General features: G+C 50.7%; 1 protein-coding gene across 4 annotated transcripts in view; it reads right to left on the minus strand.

Moving 5' to 3' along the window:
• Window positions 1-20546, minus strand: part of NLRP1 (NLR family pyrin domain containing 1) — a 42617-nt gene that overhangs the window by 15830 nt on the left and 6241 nt on the right. For 2 of the 4 annotated variants that reach the window (XM_045569620.1, XM_045569622.1), the window contains exons 5-12: window positions 17883-19512; window positions 14272-14442; window positions 9844-10014; window positions 7083-7253; window positions 4831-4920; window positions 3011-3102; window positions 2274-2439; window positions 363-586 (exon numbers count right to left, since the gene is read on the minus strand). In XM_045569620.1, coding sequence (XP_045425576.1) covers window positions 363-586; window positions 2274-2439; window positions 3011-3102; window positions 4831-4920; window positions 7083-7253; window positions 9844-10014; window positions 14272-14442; window positions 17883-19512 — 2715 coding nt within the window. Of the gene's footprint in view, window positions 1-362; window positions 587-2273; window positions 2440-3010; window positions 3103-4830; window positions 4921-7082; window positions 7254-9843; window positions 10015-14271; window positions 14443-17882; window positions 19513-19601; window positions 19740-20546 lie in introns of those variants that run through there. The other 2 variants (XM_045569623.1, XM_045569621.1) reach the window with 2 other exon arrangements.

The following is a 20546-nucleotide window of genomic DNA, read 5'->3' on the forward strand; positions in this document are numbered from 1 at the left end:
TTTGAAACGTCTCTTCAAAAATCTCAATGGAGCATTTCATCTGTTTTCTGCTGGGACTCTGAGTGGTACAATCTACATAAAGAGCACTAAATAAATGCTAGTTATTATTGTCATTGAGGGGATCATTTTCCATTCAGGGAAATTTTCAAGTAAGCTCAGGCAAAAATAATTATGAGGCTGGCGACATGAGTTTCAATAAAGGTATGTTCAGAGAAGACTAGGAGGAACAATCTTAGTCTCTACCTCTATGCCCTCTCCCCATCCCTCTAAGGAAGCCACAAGGCCCTCTCCCAGGACAGCATTGTCCAACACTCCCCTTCAGGGCCATTGTTAGCCACCCACCATATTTCCCTCTTGTTTACCTTGGAGGTCCACAAAGTGAGGGAGGTACACAGCTGCCACACACCCCGGCTCAGCCTTGATGTCAAACAGAGGCCCTGCCACCATCCAGCTGTGCTGTGGGATGGTCCCACGCAGGAACTGGTCCCAGGAACAGAACTCAATCTCAATGGTCACTGCCCCTCTCACCACAAAGTGGAGGCCTGTGTTGGGCCAGTAGTAGGAGCCAGACATGGGGAAGTGGACTCTGGGAGGAAGAGGAAGAGGCAGACACTACATTACACAAACTCACTGAGCACCTGCTGGACACCAGACAGTCTGCAGGGGCTTTTCAATATGGCAGAGCAGTTGCAAGCCCAGACTTCAGAGTCAGACAGATTTAGGATTAATCCTGGCTCCTCTGCTCTCGGACTGTGGATCCTGGAGCAAGTCACGTAACCTCCCTATTCTCAGTTTCCTCATCTCTAAGTAGGAATAGCAACAGCACCCATTTTATAGTTGTGAGGATAAGTGACTAATGCATGCTGGCAGCTTGTACCAACCTGGGAGAAGTTAGCTGTTTCTATCATGATGACACGACAGTGATGATGATGATGATAATGACATAGGCAAGTGTTCTTATATTTAAAGGGCCTATTTACCAATAATTAATAACAATCTATGCCATGGCCTTTTTTGTTTACTTGGTTTTTTTTTTTTTTTTAGAGACAGTGCCTAGTTCTGTCACCGAGGCTGGTGTGTAGAGGCACAATCATAGCTCACCGTAACCTCAAGCAATACTCCCACCTCAGCCTCCTGAGTAGTTAGGACAATAGGTACCACCACCCCTGGTTAAATTTAAAGAAAAATTTTTGTAGAAAGAGTGATCTTACTATGTTGCCCAGGCTAGTCTCAACCCCTGGGCTCAAGTGATCCTCTCACTTTGGCCTCCCAAAGTGCTGTGCTTATAGGTGTGAGCCACTCTGCCTGGCCCACGTGCTAATATTAATGGTCAATGGTTGGAGCTGAAAACAGGCTTTACAGAGATCTTAAGTGACTTTTCCAAGGCTCTCATGTGGCAGTGGTGGGGTCCCAGGATGCCAGCTTCTGTAGGTGTGAGTTGGGAGTGACACTTGTCTCCCAGTTGAGGTAACATCTGTGACAGTGTTTGGTGAGTGGTAATGTGTTATATAAGAGGTCAGGGTGGCCTTGAAGGGCAGGGCCACCATATTCATTTCAGGGTTCAGTCCTTAGCACAGTCCTTTAGCAGTAGTGGCTATTAATAAAATGAGAGTACATAGATTCAAAAAGGTTTAAATGAGATTTAAGAGACATAATAAATCAAATACAATGAGTGGACATTGTTTTGATTGTGATTAGAACAAACCACTTGCAAGATCATATTTTAGATGACTGAACAAATCTGAATCTGGATTGAGTATTAGATAATATGAAAGACTTATTGGCAGCTTTGTTAGATGTGATAATGACACTGGTTATGGAAGAAAAGGTCTTTATTTTTATTTTTTGAGACACATAAGAAAATATTTAAGGATAAAATCACCTGATGACTTCAATTTAAAGTATTGTAAAAATTTCTGTGACATACGAAGTATGTGGAAAAAATAAAAAGAAAATATTGTGAAAATAACAAAAGAAGGAGAAAGTGAACAGTTGAAATGAATTTGGCAAATCTGTGGTTGAAGCTGCGTAATGAGTCCGGGGAAGTTGCTTGTACTCTTTATTTTTGTATATACTTGAAAATTTTCGTAATAAAATATCTTTTTCCATAATAAAACACACACACCCAGCATCTCAGCCCTGTCCCTGCCCGCTGGCTTGGCAAGAGGAGGGAACCCAGCAGGGGAGTGGCTGGGTGCTGACTGTGAAGGGGACCCAGTGGGGGAGTGGGGCAGGGGAGGCTGGCCTGGGACCAGCAGAGCCCCCTCACTCACCGGTACAGGCTCCTCTCTCTGTCCACTACCTCAGTAGCCACAGGCCCTGTGGGGCCCCAGAAGTCACATTCAGTCCCCAGAGGCTCCAAGTGCAAGTCCTTTGCAGAGGCAGGAGAAGACAGACAGAAGGGTTCCACCTTCTGTGCTACCTGTGGGGAGCTTCCATCTGGAACAGCAGGGCAGTGGTCAGCTCTAGATTTTCCCGCCTGGTGTCCCCCAGCCCCCTCCCCTGGACCCTGAGGGGCCCTTCCCAAGGCTGGCCTGTGGCAGGGAGTGTGTCTGCAGTCTCCCCCCTGCTCCTGGGGCTGCCTGCCTGCTGTCTGCGGAGGCCCACCCCTGCCCCCAACCCAGCCTCTGCCTGCCTCCCCTTCCCCACTGGTCCAGGGTGCTGCTCTTCCCAGCATGCCCCAGGAGGGCAGGCTGAAAGAGGAACATGGCTCAAAAGATGGATGGGCAGGGATGGAGAAGTAATTCCCCAGGCCTCAGCAGCCTAGAGTGGGAGACCGGGTCCTGGTTCTGGATCTGATCCTTGCCATAGATGTTCTGGGAAGGGGCGGCACGAACCACTGAGGCTGGGGAAGGAGAAATCCAGCCAGGTACTAGGAGCAGGAGATCATGCATGGGACAGGGCCTTATTAGGTGGGGAATCTGTCCCGTCCCACATCAGAGACAGGGGGATGGAGAGGATGACCTCCCTCACCCATCATGACCCTCCCAGCCTGGCTCCTTTAAACTACCTGATTCTGGCCTCTGCCGCTTGAGTGAGGACTTGTTATTAGTCATCTCTCCTCCATCCGGGCACTCATTAGGGATCATCACACTCGGCCTCCTGGACACAGAGTTGTTCATTCTTGTAAGTTCTCGGAGGAAGCTAGGGCTGTCTGCATGACATCCCCACTTACAATTCAGCTCTTCCACATTTGGACTCAAGCTCATGCTCCTTCTTTGGTCCCTGTTTCTGTGAATGACCATCCCGTCCCCCAATCCACCCATCCTTCCATGCCGGTGCTGGGGTGCCATCCTGACTCCTCCCACCCTCACCCTGTGGGCTGATGGCCTTGGCAGCACCTCCCAATAGCTCTTCCTTCTGTTCTCTTCCCTCCACCCTAGTACCAGGCCCTGGAACCTGTGGCCTGAACCACTGCAGTGTCCCTGAAAGGTTTCCGTGTTTCCCTTGGGTCCCCTGCAGCCCACTTTCTGCAGAGCAGCTGATCTTCACATGTGAATCTGACACATCACTTGGCTGTTTCAGCCCTATAATGTCTCTCCCTTGTTTCTGGGGAAAACAGATACTTCTTAACATGGGCTAAAAGGCCTCGCTGTTGCCCCTGTCCCCCTGCAACTCCACCAAGGCCACTTTCTCCCTGCCTACTGGCCCGTAGACCAGTTGTTCTCAAACTCAGTGTTGGAAACTCTGCTAGAGGGCTGCTATAACACAGATTCCTGCCCCCCAAGTCCCCCGGGATTCTGATTCTGCTGGTCTGAATGGGGCCCAGGAACCTGCAGTTCTGTGCAGCTCCCAGGTGACAGTGATGGTGACGCTGCTGCTCCATGGGCCACAGTTTGAGCAGTGCTGCCCCAGACCCCTGGCATCCTTCTGCTCCTCAAGGGAACGAAATCTTTCCTCCCTCAGAGCCCCTCCCTCTGCCTGGATTCCACCCCTTCTTGGGTGGTTCCACCCCAGCTAACCCCTCCCATCTGCCAGAGCTCAGCTCAGCTGCTCTGGACAAGGTGAGATCAGAGGGGCCCATCAGTGCACTCACCCCCAGCGCAGGTGCAGTTACGCAGGCTGCGGGGTAACTGTGCCTGTCTCCCTGCTGGACTGTGCCCCTGGGCTGGGCCGTGTCTTTCTTGTTCACTGCTGTGAAGTCAGATGCGAAAATAGTGCCCGACACGCAGTGGGTCTGCAGGGAATGTCTGATCAGTGGATGGGTGCCTGCTCCTGAGCCTAGGAGCTCTTTGCCCTCCATTTGAGGCGAGGCACAGCAGCCACCAACTTGGGGACAGCTGCCCTCTACTGACACAGGCTGAAATGCACCAACTGAGACAACATGGCGGCTGCAGCAGATTCCTTGGGTGGGAGATGGACTCGCCCCTCAAGCCAGGGGTGTGTGTGTGTGTGTGTGTGTGTGTGTGTGTGTATCTGTGTGCATGGAGGGGAGGATAGTGAGGGTGGTCTCTTTCCCAAGGTGTCCCCTCTGTCTCTGTTTCCCCCATGTGGGTGTCACTTCCACTGTTCCCAGACTTCTCTGTTCTGCACTGAAGGAGCCTGTACTAGTGACTATTCGGTATCACACTGTGCTGGCCCCAGAAGACTCACTCACTCAACCACTCACTTACCACTTCCCATCCCCTTGTTTGTCTAATGGAAGGGTTTAAGCAGCAAGATCATTCAATTTTATTTGCAGTAAATGAACCTCACTCTGGCTCTATGGTTTCCTGGTTTCTTCCTGGCTCTTTCTTTCTCTGTCTGTCTCTCTTACCCGAAGAATCTTTCCCTGTCTTCTGGCTCAGCCTTGGGCCTGGGCCAGCCAGAGGGAGTTCGGGGCCCCCTTACCCTATGTCAGAGATGAGCAGCTGAGGCTTCTCTTCCTGCAGGGCCCTCAGGTGCTCCCTCAGCTCCTCGCCATGCGGGGCCTGGTCCAGCCTGCAAGCACAACGGGGCCTGGTTCTCCTGGTGTCCCCCGTGCTCCCCACACCCTGGGGCTTACCCAGAACCCCAGAACTGCACCTCCGGAAGGAATCTGATGCACGCTGGGCTCTCTGGGGATCGGGTTCTAAAATGGAGAGTACCATGAGGAAGTTTATCAAGGAGTGCTCTGGGGTCCATGCCAGGGCGAGGGGAAGGAGGGAGGTGGGCTGGGCAGAGGGGGATGTGGGTACAAGGAGGTCTCAGGAGAGGCCTCAGCCCACCCTATGGGCAGTTCTGAAGCTGGGATGGCCCTTTAGAGCAGACTGGAGTTGGGACTAGGGGCTGGGCCTTTGTACCCGAACATCTTTCAGTCCTTAGACGCAGGCCACCTCAGGAAAGAGGAGGTGTGGCCTTGGGTGAGGGGCTGTCACTGGCAGGGGCCATCCCTGCAGCCAGCCACCAGCAGCACTCCCCATGGCCTCACAGTGACCACCTAGGTTTGGGGTTCTGGGGTTTCCTTCCCAGAGGTTGCAAGTTTTGCTGGAAAGAGAGAGCCCTGGTTCCATTCTGACAGCCCTTGTATTCTGGGGTTTCTCCAGATTTGGGATAGTTATTGCTTTCTCAGGGCCTCTATGTCCTGAGTCTATAACATGGGGTGAATCACGCCTGCTCTGCCTGTTGGGAGGCACAGACAAGGCAGGAGGTGAACAGACCCCGCACCTGTAAAGGGCCGTGCATTTGTCACCGTACCACGATCAGAGCTGTTCTCCCTTTGGGGAGGGGATGAGCCCAAGCAGGAGAAAGTTGTCCCTCTCAACCAAGTCCTGGGCTCCAGCAGGGAAGGAGGGGAACCTTCCCAGGACCTCACAGAACAAGCTCCCTGCGGAGCCAGGTGAGGTTTGACAACCATTGTGACCAAGCTCTGAGGAGGCTCCAGCACGGGGCAGATGGTGACAGCCAATATTCTCAGTGGGGAGAGCTGGGGTACAAAGGTGCTGGCCCCCAGGGATGGAGTCCCCTGGTTGTAGTGGCCAGTTGCAGCTATGGGAGATCTCAAATGTAGACAATTTATTCCTGTTATGCTGCCTGACTCCTCCTTTAGGTTTGGGAGTAGCTGCAGGAGGCCTGGCTGGGGCAGCCCAAGGGTGCAGGACTCCCACACCCGCTCCAGAGCTCAGAGCAGGACCCGAGGGCTCCGTCAGCTCCCTGAGCATGTGGCCCAGCCCCGCAGGAGCTGCAGGGAAGAGCTCAGGCAGAAATGGCCACGGGCTTGTTTTCAGGGAGACAGAAGAAAGAGGAAGTGGCCCAGAGGTGGTGTGGGGGTGACTACTCGGGGAAGGACCTTAACCTCCAGGGCCTGCAGGATGGGAATGAGGGGTTCGCTCCGCTCCAGCCGCACAGGCTCTTCCGGCTCTCCAGTGCCAGCCCCTTTCTGTTCGGGGGCCTCTCCCCACGCTACCCCTCTGCCTGGACCACTCTCCCCAGGTTGGCCTGGGCAACTCCTATTTCCTTCAGGCCTCAGCCTGACATCACTTCCTCAGAGAAGCCCTTCCTGGCCCTTGAATCTCATTCCATCCTCTCCCCGTGTGACATTCTCATAATACCCTGTAAGTCCCTTTTATAGCACTCAACAGAGCTGGTATCAGTATACACGTATTTGTGCATTCACAGGTGATCAGCTTCTATCTCGTTCCCACTAGAGTTTAAGCTTCAGGAGGGCAGAGCCCAGGCCTGTTTGCTCACTGTGCTATGCCCAGGGCCCAGTGCCTGCACATGGGAGGCATGTAGTGAATGAATGAATGAGTGAACGAATGAATGCAGTGCTGCCCTGGAGTGGAGTGAAGCTGGGAGTCCCTTAGAACACACAGCCTCACTAGCAGTTATCATTTGATCATGCCTGTCTCTCTTGCCAGCACTGTCTTTGTTCCTAAATACATTTTATTTGATTATAATCCATGAAGTGGGTGTGATACTCCAATTACAGAGATATAAAAACCGAGTCTCAGAGACGACCGTGTCTTGCCCGAGTTGCATGTGTAAGTAGGTGGCAGAGCTGATAAGAAACCCAGGCTGCCTATGCATTTATCTGTCCCTCTTCCTTCCTTGATCCAATGCCCCGCCACCCTGCCACCCTCCCTTCCCCGCCCTCTGCTCAGAAGGGCCCCACAGGGCCTTACCCCAGGAGCGTGAGCTGGCAGGCTGGGTGCCGCAGCCCCTCGCAGAGCAGCCTCACGCCGAGGTCTCCCAGGTCGTTCTGCTGCAGGTCGAGCTCCGTCAGGCTGGGGCTGGTGCTGAGCACAGAGGCCAGGTCCTGGCAGCAGCTGGACGTGAGGCCACAGCTGACCAGCCTGTGGGAGAGACACATGTGGGCCCACAGTCATCGTCCTGAGGGCTCACTCTGTGGGTAACTGCGGTCTGGCCTCCCATTCCTGTAGCTATGGCCCTTTGGGGGCCCCGCGGTGACATTAAGGGAAGATAAAACTTTCCTCTTACAGCCAAGGAGTCCCTCACAATTCAGGCAACCTCCCTTTCTCACTCCTGTATGACTCCCACGAATTCTGCCCTCCCCCCATATCAGCCTTGAGGAATGATTTACCCAGTGTTCCACTTGTATACCTGGTCTAACTGTTAATCACATCAGCCCTGCCAAACACCCAGAGTCGGCTGCCATAGGATGCTCTGGTGGGTTTCAGTATTAAAGGCATCTGCAGTCCAGGAGAAAAATGAGTGAGCTAACAGAGGAATAGAAGTTGAGGGGGAGTATGATGGCTTCAGTAGGAACTGAGGACCTAGGCTGGGCTCCCCATTACATGTTGGGGTCTGGGGTGTGCACTGTCCCAGGACAGGGCTGCGTCTGGCACCCTGCACGCTGTGCCGAGCAGTGCTGCAGCTCCCCAGCCCACCTTGGCTATCTGGGTGGATACCTCTGCCTCTCCTGTAGCTGAGCTGCAGCCCCAGCAGAGTTGAGGTGGGGTCTGTCAGCCTGCTGCTGCTGGGCCTGGGGGACGGCCTGAGCTCCCTGATATCTAGGGCATCCCTAGTCCTCACTGTTCGTGGAGCAAGAACACAGGGAGAGGATGGGACGGCTCACATAGGAGGACGAGCAGGGGTGGAAAGGCAGGCTGGTCTACAGTGTCTTTCCAGATATACAGTTCCTCCCTCCTCTGCAGCGTGGGGGTTACAGAGATGCACCCGGCAAGCACTGACATTGGGGTGCTTGGGGAGGAGGCTTATTGTGGCCCATTTAATCTTGGCAAACAAGGTACACCTTGATTAGTGCAACCTCTCTAGAGGGCAAAATTAGCAATGCACATGTCCTTCACCCAGCAATTCCATTTTTTAGAATTTACGCTACAGAAGATTCTTTGTGAGGAGGATGTTAACTGCAGCTGTTTACAGAGATAAAGACTGGAAAAAACCCAGATGCCTATAACAGGGGACTGATTAAAAACGTGGTAAACCCACATAGTGAAATTCCGTGCTGCCACTAAAATCATGAAGCAACTTTGCATGTACTGATGTGGGCCGTCTCCAGGATAGATGAAGGTACAGGACAATGTTTGTGGTGTGTGACCATTTATGCAAGGAAAGGGTTGTGTGTCTGCTGTATGTTGCATGTATATGGGCTGTTTCTGGGGACAGACTGTCTGAGGGTCCTCTGGTCCTTGGGGCTCAGCACAGCTAGGACTTGTCAGTCCCCAGTGGTAAGTCTAGGACCCTATCCACAGTCCAAGCTGGTGACATGTCACGGAGTCCTCACAGGGTCCTGGCTAAGAGCGGGGCCTGAGAACGTGGAAAACCAAGCATCAGACTGGCTTCAAGTCCTGGTGCTGCTACTTCCTGGCTACCTGACCTTGGAAGAGTAATTTAATCTCTGAGACTCAACCTTGCCATCCGTAGTGGCAAGGATGAAATCTTGCAGGAACTCCCAAGTTCCTAGCCTTCCAGGGATCATTGACCCCTGATATTCGTAGGGGGTCCCTGCTGGCTCCCCTTCCTCTCCCCCCATCCCCTCCACTCTTGGTTCAGGGTTACTGAGGGGAAATAGGCAATGGCCCCGGGAAGGGGAGAGGTTTGGCCTTGGGAAAAGGGAGGGAAGTGGGGGGTAGGACCAGGGCTGTGAACAAGGATCTCTCAGGCAGAAACAAAAGGAGACCCTGATGGCAGCCCTGTGAGGGGGCGAGCAGAGGGCTGTGTGTGTAACCTTGTGCATCAGGGCAGGGACCCCCGGGAGAGGGTCCTGCGGCCCCTGGGAGAGGTGAACAATCCACTTGTTTCTATATGGGTGATGGCTCTGGCCTCTTGGACGAGGCAGAAGACTCAGGGAAGTGGACACCAATGATTTTTGCTCTCAGACTGAGTGCCGTGCCAAGCAGGAGGACTGTTTCTAGGCAGACTGCAGCTGGCGAGAACAGGAGAGGGACAGCAAGCGCTGTGCTAAGCACTTCACCCGTGAATCCTCACAAGCCTGTGAAGCTGGTGCTGCTGTCATTGCCCTCTGTGGTAGACTGTGAACATGGCCAGGGATTCTCCCCCCGCCCCCACCTTGTGTCCATGCCCCTGGGCTCTGTCCTCCCATCCAGAGCTCGAGTCTATTTCTCTCCCCTGGAATCTTGGCATGGCCGTCATAGGCCTTGCTTTGGCTAATGGGACAATAGCAAACGTGACTCAAACAGGGGCTTGGAAAGTTCGTATATGCTGGGACTTGGGTGCTCCTGCCGCATTTGGAGCCTGGAGGCCACTTCCCTCAGCCCAGGTGTGGCTCAGCTTCCTCCTGACCCCTACAGTCTGGGTGACATTCTGCAGGCTCCTCCCCGCCCCCCAGAGAGGGTCTCACCTCCTCTGTGCCCCTCCTCTTGGTCTGCCCCACAGAGACAGGCTGGGCTCCCCACCTCCCTTGCCCTCCCCACAAGGCAGTGTCAACCCAGGTGCAATTACTGCAGTCGCCGCAGCCTGCAGCTCAGCAGTCTCAGCCCCTGGCAGAGGTGCTCGGCTCCCGCATCCGAGAGTGCGTTGAAGCTCAGGTCCAGCTCCGTCAGGGTCTGGCTGGTGCTCAGCCCAAAGGCAAGGTACTTGCAGCCCTCGGCCGTGAGGCCACAGCTGGCCAACCTGTGGGAGACACACACCCATGGCCTTGAGTTTCCTAACCCCTTGATTAAATAAGTACTCACAAGCGCCGTTGACCACCTACTGTAGGCCAGGCCTGTGGGCCAGGTGGAGGTCAACGAGAACCTCCCCCAGGACTCCAGAAGTGCACAGGCTATGAGGAGATACACATAGAAACAAATGACAGTAAGTCAGTTTGGGATCTTTTTTTAATCAAAACTTTCCAGTGTTTTCTGACATCATTCAGAGGAAAATTCAAGGTCCTTGTCCTGGTCTACAGGGCCCTGGTGACGTGGATCCTTGTCCCTTCTGTCCTCATCGCTAATCTCTTTTAACTCTGTCCCCATTGGCCTCCTGTCTCACCCCAGGGCCTTTGCACTGGCTGTTTCTTCTGCCTGGAACAATCTTCTCGCCTGTGATCTCATGGTTCATTCTCCTCCCTGCTTCAGGTCTTTGCTCAGAGAAAGTCGCCTTGGGGACATCTTGCCTCACCACCCTCCCTATTTTAAAATTGCCTGCCCTCCCCAGACTCCTTCCTCCTTCCTTCTGCTTCCTTTTCTCTACAGTCCCTATCAAACACAATATATTTACTCACTTATTTGGCTTCTCACTTTCCCCTATCCCCAGAACAGAAGCTCCATGAGGAAGCAGTTTTGCCTGTTTTCATCACTAGCTGAACCCCAGTGCCCAGGCAGGGTTGGGGAGCCTGCACTGCACCCTTTTAATAAAAGCATTTGTTCTGTAAAATTTGGATTCCGTCAAAAGGCCGCACTTAAGGACCTAGAAGGCCATACATGGCCTCAAGGCTGCAGGTTCCCCACCCCTGCTAGTGAAGGAATGAATCAAATGGCATCAGAAGAGAGGGGAAGCCAGGTGCAGCTGGAGGCAGAGGAGTGTGTGGTTGGTTTTGACAAAGGGAGGAAGAGGAGGTGTGGCCTGGAGTGAGCAGCTCCCAAGGGGAGGGTGGGGCATGGGCAGGCCTGGCTGGCAGGGCAGAAGCAAAGTTACTGCAGGGGTTTAGCCATGTTGGTGTAGAGGCTACAACGGGTGGGTTTGGAGTTGAAATGGGGCTTAAGTGTGAAGCTGGAAAACCTCACCATAGTGGTAGGTCTTGAACGTAATTATAAGATGTTTGACTTTATTCAGGTGGCAGTGATGGGCCCGTCTCGAGCACAGTAGTGATGCGACCTTTGCCCTGCTTTGGAAAGATCCCTAAAGGCCAGTGGAGGATGCTGGGTGGGGCCGGCAGGAAGCAGGTGGTTCAGCGGGAGGATGGGCACCTGGGTCAGAGCAGCGGCTGTGGGAGATGTTTGTCTCAGAATGAGACTCTGTCTCAAAAAATTAAAAAAAAAAATTAAAAAAAAAGTTTGGTAGAATTTGCTAATAAATTGTAGGCTAGGCTTTTTTTTATAAAAATATTTTTGTTTACTAATTTAATGTCTTCACTTGTCATAGATCTATTTGGATTTTGTATTTCTTCTTGAGTCAGTGTCAGTAGTTTGTATCCTTTGAGAAATTGGCCCATTTTGCCTAGGTTTTCTAATTTGTTGGCTTATGATATTTCCTAATGTTCTCTTTTGGTCCTTTTTATTTCTGGAAGATCAGTTGTGATGCCCTCTACGTCATTCCTGATTTTAGTAATCTTATCTCTCTTTATCTTAGTTAGTCTAGTTAAAAGTTTGTACATTTTATTGATATTTTCAAAGAACCAACTTTTGGTTTTATTGATTTTATATATTGTTTTTCTACTTTATATTTAATTTATCTCCACTGTAGTCTATATTATTTACTTCTATTTGCTTTTGGCTTTGTTTGCTTTTAAAATAAATTCCTTAAAGTGGAAGGTTAGGTTATTGATTTGAGGTCTTTTTTCTCTTTTCTTGTCTTTTCCTTTCTTTTTTTTCTATTTCGTTCTTCCTTCTGTTCTTTTTTTCTTTCTTTTTAAAACAGACTTTCTTTCTTAGACCAGTTTTAGGTTCATAGCAAAAAGTACAGAGGGTTTTCATATACCCCCTGTCCCCACCCACATACCATCTTCCGCACTATTGCCATCCTGCATCACAGTGGTATATTTGTTACCATTGATGAACCTACATAGACACATGATTATCACCCAATGTCCATAGTTTACACTAGGGTTCACTCTTATTGTTGTATATTCCATGGATTTTTGACAACTGAGCAATGACATATATCCACCATGGTAGTAACACACAGGATAGTTTCACTGCTCTGAATATCCTCAATGCTCTGCCTGTTCACCCTTCCCTCCCTGTTTGCCCCTGGCAACCACTGATCTTTTTGTTGTCTTCATAGTTTTCCCTTTTCCAAAATGTCATATACTTGGAATCATACAATATGTAGCCTTTTCAAGTTGGTTTCTTTCATTTAGTAGTATGCATTTATAGTCTGTATCTGTTATGGCTTGATAGCTTCTTTTTAGTACTCACTAGTCCGTTGTCTGGGTATAGCACAGTTTATTTATCCATTCACCTACTGAAGGACATCTTGGTTGCTTCCAAGGTTTGGCAATTATAAATAAAGCTGCTGTAAACACCCATGTGCAGCTTTTTGTGTGGACATAGGTTTTCAACTCATTTGGATAAATACCAGTGAGTGTGATTGCTGGATCATATGGTAAAAGTATGCTTAGGTTGATAAAAAAACTGCCAACCCATCTTCCAAGGAGGCTATAACATTTTGTATTCCCAGCAGCAATGAACGAGAGTTCCTATTGTTCCACATCCTCACCAGCATTTGGTGGTGTCAGCGTTTTGGATTTTGGCCATTCTAATAGGTGTGTAGTGGTATCTTATCCTCTTTTTTAACATAGGCTTTTACAGCTATAAATTTCACTTTCAGCACTGCTTAAGCTTCATCCAGTACATTTTGGTATATTGTGTTTTTGTTTTTATTCATCTCAAAGTATTTTCTAATTTCCTTTGTGTTTTCTTCTTTGACCCATTGGTTATTTTGGAGTTCATTGTTTAATTTGAATGTCTTTGTGAATTCCCCAAATTTACTTCAGTTGTTGATTTCTAATTTCATTTCGTCATGATCAGAGAAATAAAATTAGATCCCTTTCTATAATTTTAATTCTTTCAACTTTGTTGAGATCTATTTTTTTGGGCACTCTTATCTTTGCATAGAGCTTTATTTGATACCTGCTTGGTATATCTACTTGGATACCTCAAAGGACCTTGAAACCAAGAAGCACAAGATCACACTCATGACACCCCAGCCCACAACCACACCTCTTTCAGTATTCCCCATCTCAGTGAATGTGCCACTAGCCCAGGACCTGCTCTGGCCAGAAACCTAAGATCGTTCTTGATATCTCCTTCTCCCTTTCTCCCTAAATCCAATCCCTCACTGAGCCCAGTTATTTTACTTTTATACATCTTTTGAATCCAGTCACTTCTTTCCATCTCGATTGCCAATACCACAGTCTAATTTATTATTGTCTCTTACTGAAACTACTGTCATTTTCCATAGTCTAAGCTATTACCATCGTTATAGGAACTACTGCAATTTTCCCACTAACTGGTTTCCCAACCTCTACCTTTGCACCCTTCCCATACATTTTTTGCATAGCAGCCGGGTTCTGTGTAGAAAATGTTCTGATCTTGCCAACTTTCTGCTTAAAATCCCACTGCATCAGGAAAAGACCCCTAATCCCAACAGGGCCCACTGGCCTTGCCTGGTCTGGTTCCTGCTGATCTCTGTACCCTCATCTCACCCTTTGCTCTCTGCCCTCCAGACGCACAGGCTGGCTTCAATTCCTGGGCTGCCTCATCCTCCCTCCTGTCCCAGGGCCTTGGTACATTTGTACCTGCCATTGCCTCTGCCTAAAGCTCTCTCCCTCCTGCTGCTTTCAGTTAAATCCTTTGTATTCTTCAGGTCTCTTTCAAGCTTCACTTCCTCAAGGATGTTCTCTCCACTGGAGCCCTTATCTGAGCTCCAGTGGAGAAAATTTATGTTATAAATTTGTTAGTATAGTTCCTTGTTATTATAACATTATTACACATTTGTTAGTATGGTTCCTGGATTAATGCCAGTGTCTTGCAAACTCTGTGAGAAAAATAATCCCGTCCCTGTTTGTTTACTGTAGTAGACCTGGCACCTGGCACAGTGCATAGGCAGAGAGGGGCACAATGAATATTTGATCAATACACAGACCAATCTCTCATTCTAGACTCAGCTTCTGCCTTGCATCTTCTGCCCATCCTTGCTTCAGAGCAGAACCGAGGCCAGACTCACCGCAGGGTCTCAAGGTGGCAGCGAGGACGACTCAGGGTCTCACAAAGACTGTGCACTGCAGAGCGGCTCAGGGAATTTCCACTTAGGTCCAGCTCCTTCAGGCTTCCGGAGTCCTCAAGAGCAGAGAAGAGAACCAGCCAACTGGCATCTGTGACTGGGGCCCGTGTGAAGCTTAGGGAGGGAGAGAGGGACAGGAGAGATGTGATCTGTGTGAGGTCTGATGTGCACAGCCCTGCACTACACAGTGGGGGTTCTGTCGCCCTGAGCACCAGGCCACAGTGGCAGTGCCATCCCTGGGACTAGCCAGCCTTGCCGCCAGGCCCTCTGTCCCTGCCTCCCTGGGTAGGAGCTCCTGCTCTGTGTGGCTCCTCATTCTGCAGCCCTTACCATAGCACACTGAAGCGTTCATTTTGTGTGTCTGTTTCTGCCTTAGTCTGGCAGTTTCTTGAAGGCAGGGGCAGACACTTGTCATCCTTTTATCTTCAATGCACAGGATGGGGCCTGGCCCAGAGCAGGAGCTTGGTGATTTGGACAGCCCTCCTGTCTTTGACGCAGACACACCTGTCTTCCTTTGGCACAGGCATTCTGTACTCCCAGTGCCCAGAAAGGAGAGGAGGAGGTGGGAGGTGGGCACAGAGGCTGGGAGAGGTGGTCTGGGGGTGACTTTATGATGGAAGGTTGTATGTGATCGTACATACTGCTGTCTAGGTTGGCTTGCATGGGACCCTGTCCCTCTCCACAGATAGCAAGACCATGGAGAGGGTCTGCAGGAGAGAGGTGGCTGAGGGAACGTCCTAGGAGAGAATAGTTGCAGCCTGGTGGGAAGAGCATGATGGACTTGATCTGAGAGTGTTAGAATAGACTGTGCCTTGCAGAGTTTCCACCCATTTAATTTCTCCATTTTCACACACTGCTTTAGTGACCTCCTCTACTTCCCAGGGCTTCACCTTCTTAAGCTCTATTCCAAGTCTCAGACTAATATTTCTGTTTTCTCCCATCCAAGTACTAACCGGGCCCAACCCTGCTTAGCTTCGGAGATCAGACGAGATCAGGCGCTTTCGGGGTGGAATGCCTGTAGGCAGATATTTGTGTTTTCTGGCCAGATCGCTCCACTGACTTTTTGACCTCATACATCCCATATGCCCCCAACCTTAATTCTTCTTCCCTGTAAATCCACAGAGGGGTGGGGGGCGGTGAGGAGCAGAGGTGGGGAGCCCCCTGCAGGTCAGCTCCACTGCGCTGCGCCTCACTCAGTCTCCTCTGAGGCAAAAACAGAACAACCACAGCACCACTGCGGAGGGTTTCCTGAGGATTAAAAGATATTCCAGAGATTCCCAAAAGTTTTAAGTTTCAGCAGTATAAATGCCACAAATGTATCTAAAAAGCCATCATTCAAAAGTTCAATTATTTGATTTTCTTTTACATTTATTTAGTTTTGTGAAACTTGAAGAATACATTTAAAATTTTTTTTCAGTCAGCATTTGCCATCTTTAGTAAAAGTGACTGAAAGAAAACATTAAAAACTAATTATTCAAAATGCACAGTGCTTCATTCCAAGCTAGTACCAGGAGCCTCCACCCTGCCCTCCTCAGTCCCTTCATGTCTCTCCTTGTCCTCGTCTCCCGTCCCACCGCCTTTGGCCAGTCTTGCTTATTTCTTCCTGGACCGTTTGTGTGCAGGAGCCCCTTGCTGTTCTCTCTGCCCTGCCTGGCTGACTCCGTGCCTTGAAACCCCCTTCCCACTTGCAGCTGCAGCCTCCGACTGTCCCGTGGGATCCCACAGGCTCCACTTGCCACTGTCTGTCCCAGGCTCCCTTGGTCTGGCCTGGTGTTCCTGGTTCCTCGTGTCCCACATCCGGCCTCTGCCTCTGTGCCTGCTCAGGACTCTTCTGACGGCCCCACATCAGGCCACTGCCACTTGCAGCACCTGTACCCGGGTCCTTCATGGCCTACTGCACTATTTCATTTTATTTATTTATTTCATTTTATTTTATTTATGTTTAAGACACAGGTCTGTCACCCTTGCTAGAGTGTAGTGCTGTCATCATAGCTCACTGCAACCACAAACCTCTGTGCTCAAGGGATCCTTCTGCCTCAGCCTCCCAAGTAGCTGGGACTGTAGGTGTACACCACCATGCCCAGCTAATTTTTCTATTTTTTTGTAGAGATGGGGTCTCGCTGTTGCTCAGGCTGGTCTTGAACTCCTGACCTCAAGTGATTCTCCTGCCTTGGCCTCCCAGAGTGTTGGAATTATAAGTGTGAACCACCGTGCCCTGCCCTACTTCACATTTATAACCATGAACAGCTAGAAACAACCTAAAATGGGCAAGAATACTGGTATGGCCAAATAAACATGGCACTGTCCCTGTCGAGTACCATGTGGCCATTCAAAAGGATGTTGCATCAGACTACTTAACGCAGGAAGATAACCTTGATAAATCAAGAAAATAAAGCTGATGTGAAAGAAAATGTATGGTGTGGTTCAATTTAGCATAGGAAAAAAGGATCATCTTCTTAGAGTTGACCATCAGTTCTTAATAATAGTCATCTCTGATGGAATTCTGATTGATTTTAATTTTCATCTTTTTGCTTACTTATTTGTCTTTCTTTTTCTACAATGAACACAAGTTTTATTGTAACAAAAAAGTTTAAAAATCTGAAAATGAAAGACCCAAATCAAACATTTCTTCCTCTGAAAATTTTTTTCTTTCCTGGTCCCTTAGGAAAGTGGTCACTCCCTTCCATCGGCCACCATAGTACCTGACAATACCTTTAATAGGTATAATAATGTATTCATACCTGTAATGAGGCATCACACTCTACTGTCATTATTGGGTGAATGTCTGTCTTCTCCCCCAGGTTTTGAGCTCCTTAGGGCAGGGATTGTGCATTTTAATCTGTGAGGTGTAGGGCCTGGCATAACATTAGCGCTCAATAACTATTTATGGAATGAGCTATCTAAAGGGAGAGATAGACACATCCCGATACTATGGTCAATACCGCAACAGAGGCAGGGGAACCCGGGCGGGGAAGTTCTCAGCGTTGCTGGGCTGGCGCAGGATTAGTGAAAGATGCTGTCGGGTGCTCAGAGGGTGGGTTTCAGGTTGACTGCCTGGGGCAATCGTGGCACCACTGACACAAAGAAGTCAGTTTTGCAGGGACAAATAGGGGACTTCTTTTCAGACATGCGTTCTGAGGTGGTGGGGGACGATCTCAGGGCCAATGTCCACGTCATTGAGGGGGTTCCTGGAGCAGCCGAGTGAGCAGTTTCTCAGAGAGGAAGCAGGTGGAGAGAGGAGCAGGGGCAGGTGGGCTGTGGGGTCCCTGGGAGTGTGGGGGCCGCTAAGGTCAGTGTGAAGGGCGAGTGCGTCCAAGAGAGAAGGCGGGTGGCCATCCTAGGGGTAGGAGAAGGGCCGCAGCTCAAGGTGGGGCCACACCAGGCCTCCCTGGAAGCAAGCAGGACCCGTCCCACCATGGACAGAGAACAGTGGTCATACTGTGCAGTTGGGAGTCACTGGTGACCAGGCCCAGTGACAGTGCCTTCGCTGCTCAGGACATTGGGGCCCATGGGACGGATAGAGGGGCTGGAGAGAGGAGGGGGTGGGTACTCACAAGACTACCCCGGGGGGCCTCCACATGGGTCTGTGCCGTCCACCCTCATTCACTTGAAGCCTCTTCACGTGGTGGCAGAATTTAACGCAGAAAGTGACTACCAGGAGCTCCACGTCCGTTTGGACACACACGCTCGTTCCTTGGAAATGGGCCATCGCCTGTGTCAGGAAGTCCTCGTCCTGAGTCTCGTACAAACAGTGCAGCACCTGCAGAGAGCGTGGCTGCAGCGGGGCCTGCAGGCCCTGGGCCTCCGCCTCGGCCCACTGCAGCAGCTCCCGCCTCCTCTCCGGGCGCGGCCGGCGGCTGAAAATGTTCTCCATCTCTCTCCCCGCCTGCTCACTTAGAAGGCCGAATAGGAAACGCGTGGTTGGTGCCCCAAACACGTCCTGGCTTTTGTATGCTTCTTGCAACTTTTCCACAACTCCGATGCGGTTAGGGTGTTCACCTCTCTCCTCCGTATCCCCCAAGGCACAGGACATAGCTGCAAAGAACTCCTGGAAGCACAGGTGGGTGAAGCTGTAGCTCGGAGAGGTGTTGTGCTTTTGAAGAACACCCATCTTCAAGAAAGTGGAGATAATGGAGTCATCTAACTTGTGCTTCCTGAGTTCATCTGGGCTGAAAAGGCTCTTTCCTTGCCAGACACCCTCAGCAGCCAGGGAGCAGAGGCCCCTCAGCTGGGGCCCCAGGGGCTGAGCTGGGAGAGCCTGGGAGAGGTGGCGCAGACAGAGGCCCGTGGCCGTCCGGGGGGTCAGTGTGAGTTCTTCCCCCTGCTCCATCTGCTGCTTCAGGGAAGAGCAGACCAGCCAGGACACAAAGGGCAGGAGACACAGGGTCGAGACTGCTCGGTTTGACTCAACCAAGCCAAAGGCTCTAATTGCTTGGCTTTCATCTGTGAAATAGTTGTAGAAATACTCCTTCCTGCCGGAATCAGAGAACCCCAGGACCTCCACCCACCGTGGCTGCTCCAGAGAAGGAATGAGCTTCTGCAGAGCCGTGGTCCGAGTTGTGATCAGCAAGGAAGCCTCGGGAAGTATGGTTTTCCCCAGCAAACTGCCCAGCAGCATGTGCACCGGCTGCTGCTGGCTCCAGTGCAGACAGCACTTGCCACTCTGTTTCTTCAAGACCCATCTTGGCTCATCCACACCATCGAGGATGATGAGCAGCCGCTCTGGCCGAGACAGGATCTCTCCAAAGGGAGCTGGAGAGGCCGCCCAGGCTGTTGTGATGAGCTCAGCAAGACTCAACACTTTGGCTTGGTCCAGCTCCCTGCAACTGAAGTAGAAGATGTGCTGGAAGCAGTCTCTGTACAGCTGGCCTTCCTCCCAGGCCCTCCTCACCTGCCTGGCCAGGGTTGACTTCCCAATTCCAGCAGCACCATGCAGTATGACTACCCAAGGTTCTTCTTGGGTTCCCAGGCCTGGGCCAAATAAGTCTCCGATCTCAATCAAACGTCCTTGATTCTCCACCATGTCATGATGCCAGCTTCCCCTGACCAGGGACTCATGGCCTCTGGGGTGAGGTGTTTGTAGAAGTATCAGCTGTGTGAATTTTTGGTGCAAATCCTCACATTTCCAGGATAGTGTGGAACAGGAGTTCTCTTCCCTCTGGCTCTGGTACCTTTCTCTCATTCCTAAGAGAGAGAAGGATAGAACATAAAGGTATAGAATAGACTTGTTCATTCTTTTATTCATTAATTCAACAACTTATTTAGGTACCTACTCCAAGCCACACACTGCACTGGCTGTAGACATTGGTGTGTTCTTGCCATGGAGCAGAAGGGATATGAGCTTTGGGGTAGAAGATCCCAGTTCAAGTGTTGACTGAATCAAGTCATCCTCCCTCTTTGACTTTCCTTCATCAAATATTTATCAAGGGCTTATTATATGGCAGGTGCTGTTCTAGTGGCTGGGGATAAAGAGGGAACAAAACATGCACAAGTGTCTGTCTCCATTAAGCCCATGACTTGGACCATTAGCTCCACTGAGCCTCAGTTTTCTCATCTGTAAAGTGAGATTGTAAGATCTCCCTGTAGGAGGTCATGCAGGGGTGAAGGAGGTAATGATGGTGTTGCAGATGCTGTTGGGTCCTGACAGCATCCCCTGAGCACCCATCATTGCAGTATGTGCCCACAACGTCCTTCTGCAACACCTGTGGTTGTGTGTCTGAGGGCGACAAGTGGGGTGGGCCAGAAACATTGGGGAGTCAAGACTCCAAGAGGAGTCCTTAGTGGACAACGGATGAGGGTCCCTTGTCCACAAGGCAGACAGCCCAAGGTATGTTCTCACTGTCACCCAGACATGGCGGCATGAACCTCAGGTTCCCCCAGGAGTAACCTGCTTCATAGTGCACCTTTCTTGGGCTCCCCCCTTCCCTGCCTCACTTCTCCTCCCCAGTGAACTGTCTGCAAGCAAATCCTGCCTCAGGGTCTGTTTCTGAGGGAGCCCAACCTGAGACACGAGGGAAGATGCCTTGTGAACTGTGAGGAGCTGAGCTCACAGATGGGACTGCCCCCTAGGGAGGGACCTCAGGCTCCCATCATAGATTCCAAATAGAACAATTGCTACAGCCCCTTCCTTTCTTTCGCTTCCCAGTATCTCGAGTGCCTCTCACTTTTCTCCTTAGTGGAATTTTAGAGACGATGCAAGTGACTCATCTGGGATGCTG

Source organism: Lemur catta, chromosome 15 (assembly GCF_020740605.2).
Source record: "Lemur catta isolate mLemCat1 chromosome 15, mLemCat1.pri, whole genome shotgun sequence".
NCBI classification, from domain to species: Eukaryota; Metazoa; Chordata; class Mammalia; order Primates; family Lemuridae; genus Lemur; species Lemur catta.